The 4,380-nt window shown below is 61.8% G+C and overlaps 1 protein-coding gene across 1 annotated transcript in view; it reads right to left on the bottom strand.

The window, feature by feature from the left end:
* Positions 1-3,999, bottom strand: part of LOC104623408 (forkhead box protein P4-like) — a gene marked incomplete at both ends in the record, with an annotated part of 5,330 nt that extends 1,331 nt beyond the window's left edge. Inside the window, 3 exons of the mRNA XM_010290488.1 lie at positions 763-850; positions 3,413-3,517; positions 3,795-3,999. Coding sequence (XP_010288790.1) covers positions 763-850; positions 3,413-3,517; positions 3,795-3,999 — 398 coding nt within the window. The remainder of the gene's footprint in view (positions 1-762; positions 851-3,412; positions 3,518-3,794) is intronic.
* Between the last annotated feature and the right edge of the window lie 381 nt (positions 4,000-4,380).

The following is a 4,380-nucleotide window of genomic DNA, read 5'->3' as shown; positions in this document are numbered from 1 at the left end:
AGCCCCTGGCCGAACAGCCGGGCACCCCGGCACCGCCCGACAGACCCCTGCCCCGTCCCATCTTCCCCCTCGATGGCTTTCAAGTCCGAAGATGAAAACCCCGTTTCCTCCTCTTTTTCCCCCTCGCTTCTCTATTAACCGAATTATGCACGGCACATCGGGGAGTCAGAGATGCTGGGAAAGGCACTATTTAAACAACTGCCTTTCCAAAAATAGCACCCCGAAGCTGGGCTCCAAAGACCAAGCTCAGCCACCAAAATAAGTGGCCTGATTTCCAAAGGGCCCAGCAGCCCTGTGGCTCTCGCTGCAGCGGAACGGCTGGGGGCCGGAGCTGGGGGCCGCCCCCCGTTTTCTGGGCACCGCTCACGTCCTGCCTGTGGGCATGCATCCCCCCCAGGCAGCATGTGCCTTCCAGGTCCGTGGCATCTCCTCGTACCCACAGGGATGCTCTGGGCAGGAGGGACAGCTTGTCCTTTCTTCCAGTCCCATCATAATCGTGCAAGGATGCTGGTATTAGAGGGGGAACTGGCTGGAGGGTCCTCCAGGTCTTGATCAGGACCGTTGCCTGGCCAGAGGCAGCACCTCTATTTGGGAAGGATGCTTAAAATGAGCCCCCGTGACACTGGGGGGGCTAGTGATCTCGCTAGTGGTCCCCAGCCTCGCTACTCCCCTCCTGCAGAGAGCAGCCAAGACATGGCACACCGAGTCGGAAAGGAGGCGGCTGTTTAAACGTGCGTCCTTCGAGGCGGGGCCGGTACCCACCTGTATTTCCAGCTGCTGTACCACTTGCATCTGGACTCGGCACTGGGCTGTGCTTCGGTCGTCAAGTGCATGTTCTGTATTGAGGTGTCTGGGGAGGAGAACACGGGGATTTACTCCTGGACGTGCCTGAAATGCGGCCCCCTCTGCTGGGGCCACACCTGGGATCAGCCCCGACCTGCAAACAGCCCGTACTGCAGCAACGCCCGGAGACGCCCGTGAGGCGCTGCCCGTGCCGGGGATGCTCCGGCGCTGCTGCCCAAGCGTGAGCAGAAGGGAAACTGAGGCACAAAGACGGCCAAGCAAATTGGGCTGTGCCTCAGCCCTGAACCCGGACTGGAGGGTGGCCGTAGACCACCAGCCCTGCCCAGTGCAGCCTCATGGTGTTTAGGAGCAGCCACTGGTTGATGGGAAGTCCTTGAGAAGGCTGCTGGCAGGAGGACCTGAAGAGCAGGTTTCCAGGACAAAGGTGGCATTATGGAGGTTTACTTACACCCTTTAAGGAAACCCCCGAAGGCAGAAGGTGACATTTCCAGGGTGCTCCTCATCCTACTGCTTTCATGTCTTATAAATATAAGGCACTTTATGTTTATAAAGCACAAGGACCTCTGGTCCTTCCCACCCTCCCTCCTTCTCGGGGAGGGGAAGGGCTCCTGGCAGAGGCCAGCAGCCAGTGATGGGGACACCACTTGCTGCCAAGTCAGGGACATCCCGGCATCGCCTTGTGGGGCCCCTCGCTCCCGGACCCAGCAAAGCGGCACCCTGGGGATGCACCCAGCCCCAAAGACGTCGCATGGCCAGTCCACGTCCTTGCTGGGGTGGGTGCAAACCCGGGGGGCTCCTCACCAGAGCAGTGGGACAGGTCAGAGCGGGGATGCTGGGCGGCAGGGCAAACTGTACCAGGGCCACCCCAGGAACACCCCGAAAGGCGGCATCTGATGCTGGGAAACAGAGTGGTGTCCCAGGGCTGTGGGCCAGTGCTCTCCAGGACCAAGGCTGAGACCTTTCTGCTGAGAAATCCCAGGAGAAGGTGCCTCAGGACTATCTACCCTCAGTCTGGATGCAGAGGATGTCGTGAGTCTCACCCGGCTCCTTGCGAGAGACTTCCAGCCCCAACTTGCACAAACAAGTTAGGTAACTGCGACCAGCTGCCAAGCCCGTGTGTGAGCAAACCCCGCCGGTGTCTCAGCCCCGTTCCGCAGGGCTGCGGCTGGACCGAGCCGCCCGCTCCTCTCCCCGCACGCAGACCGAGGGCACGGCCGTTTCTCCAGGGAAAAAGCTATGGAGAGCCTAGGCTGTGCTGAGCGGGAGCAGAGACATCTCCCACCAACCCTCACCGGCTTTTATAACCACTGCTCAAAGGACGTGCTGCCCCTTTCCACCCCAGCGCTGAGGCTTTGCGAGCTACTCCACGGAGATGATGCTCAGAGGAGACTTGAAGCTGGTGCTTGGACTCAAAGCAAGGTCCACGCTGCAGCCGGGCTCAGCCTTTGGAGCTGGAAGTTTTCTGTCTGTCTGTCCCACACCCCGACACGTGCTCATGTTGGCAGAGAGGGGACAGAAACCCTTCACTCATGCTGTTGGGGAGGCTGCCCCTCGGGAAGCTTGCTCCTGCAAGCACTAGGTGTGCTTAGTGGGACAGGCAGGTGGGACGCAGGGCGCAGGGACCCTATAGCCCCGCCGGCACAGCGAGGCTCCGCCGGCACCGCGACCCAGCCCTGGCCATGCCAACCCCAGCTCCAGCTTCCAAACCGGAGCTTGCTCATCTGCCCCGTGCCATGTAAACATGCCCGGAGAGGTGGGAGGAGATGCCTTATCTAGGTTCACCCCGTGAGTCAGAGGCAGAGGAAGGAGGATGCAGGAGCCCGACGCGTTCACTCACTCAGTCGCCACCAGCAACGCTTCCCCAGCCTCCCCAGGCTGCCTTCGCACCTCCTCATCCTCCTGGGCAAGGCCTCTGCCCAGCTCCCTCCCTGGGAACGAGGAGGCCGGTGCGGTCTGAGGGATGCTCCCACCGGAGCCGGCCCTGAGTGCGTGGCAGCGTGCGGGATCTGTGTGTAAAACCCCAAAATCTCGCTGATGGAGAGCAAAGCGTGCCCCACTGCCTCTCGGCCGCTGCACCGAGCAGACAGCCGGAGAGGCGGGGGGGAAGGAGCAAGCAAGCCCGTCAGTTCCTTCTGATGTCTTTGCTAAAAATCCCAGCTACAAAGAGATCTAATTGCAAATGAACTAATTAAGTAAACCTCTGACGAAGCGTGAAAACAATTTGTTTGACCCTGACGCTAGCGGAGGGCTCTTCGACAGCAGAGTTAATCAGTCAGCGCCGGAGCCCACAAGCAGTGTCAGCGGGCTGCCGCGCCGCCATCTGCTTCCTCCCCTCCTCTCGCCCCCCAGGAGGGGAGCTGCAAACTCCCCTCGCCTGCTGCCTGCTCCTGCCCGCTCCTGCCCGCTGCATTGGGACTCTTCCCCTCTAGCAGCAGCCTCTGGTGTTTTCTCCGTTTGCATGGGGCCACTCGGCTCTGGGCAGACAGACTTTGGGGTATCTGGACCCGTTTCCAGGGTCTCCCGCTCCGCCAGCCCCATGCTGTCCCGGCCTGGGAGCACAGGCTCTGCCCTCCTCCAGGAAGCCCCCCCCAAAAAGGGGAGCACTTACTTGACAAACTGTCCCAAGTCCTCACAGAGGGTTTCGCAGCCAGGCCACTTGCACTCTCCGTGGCCGTAGAGCGGGTGGGAGCTGGGGGTCTCTTCGTGGGAAGAGCTGCAGAAGATGGAAAGGGACTGTCACATGGGGCAGCCGTGATGCTCCAGCATTCCCGTGCACGGGGCCAGCCCTTGGGGACCCATGGAAGACCCCGCAGCAATAGCTCACTGTCCTCCATGGGCACAGCAAAACAGCGACAGGACATGTTCATGGGGCAGCCAGAAACCCCCCAGCCCTCCCAGTCCTGTTGCCTGGATTATGGGCGACAGATCCCGGCCCCTTCCACATCTCTGGGGGTAAAAACACGAAGTGCCAGGGCCCGACCCAGCTCTACCTGTCCCTTCTCGGCGTGTGCATGGTGCTCTGTCCATTGGGCAGAGGGTGATGGGAAATGGGAGGTGAGACCTTGGCGGCCGAAAACGAGGTAGAGTTGGAGGTGTTGGTGGTGAGGTCGAGACCTTCTTGCTTAATGCTGTCCTCGACGGGCTGGGTGGCCGTGACCTCCTTCCAGAGCTGCTGGAGGTCCGAGGGACACACAGCTACGGCGTGGGGAGAAAGTGCCTGCTGTCAGCGGGGAGAAGGAGCAGCACCCACTGGCACCCACGCACCAGGCTGGCTCAGGACCCCACGGGCTCCTTCCCTGCCCGGCCGGTGCAGCTTTGCTCCCTGAAGCTCAGGCAGCCCCGCACGGACTGTGCACCGGGAAATCATGGCCTGAAGCTGGGCACAGCCCTCTGTGCCCGCAGCCGGGCAGGAGCGGCTGCACAGCCCCATCGGGAAGCCCAAAACAAGCCACCTGCAGCACCCACGGAGCCCTGCAGAGCTGCCCTCGCAGGGGAGGAGACCCCAGCCCCCTGCACCCTGGCACCCCCCTGCAAAAGGAAGCTGGGGGCCCGATCCTGCGCACAACCCGGCCCAAA

The sequence above is a fragment of the Phaethon lepturus genome, unplaced genomic scaffold, assembly GCF_000687285.1.
Source record: "Phaethon lepturus isolate BGI_N335 unplaced genomic scaffold, ASM68728v1 scaffold26457, whole genome shotgun sequence".
Lineage (NCBI taxonomy): Eukaryota > Metazoa > Chordata > Aves > Phaethontiformes > Phaethontidae > Phaethon > Phaethon lepturus.
The sequence above is the reverse complement of the archived record's forward strand: the minus strand, read 5'-3'. Positions and strand labels throughout refer to the sequence as shown.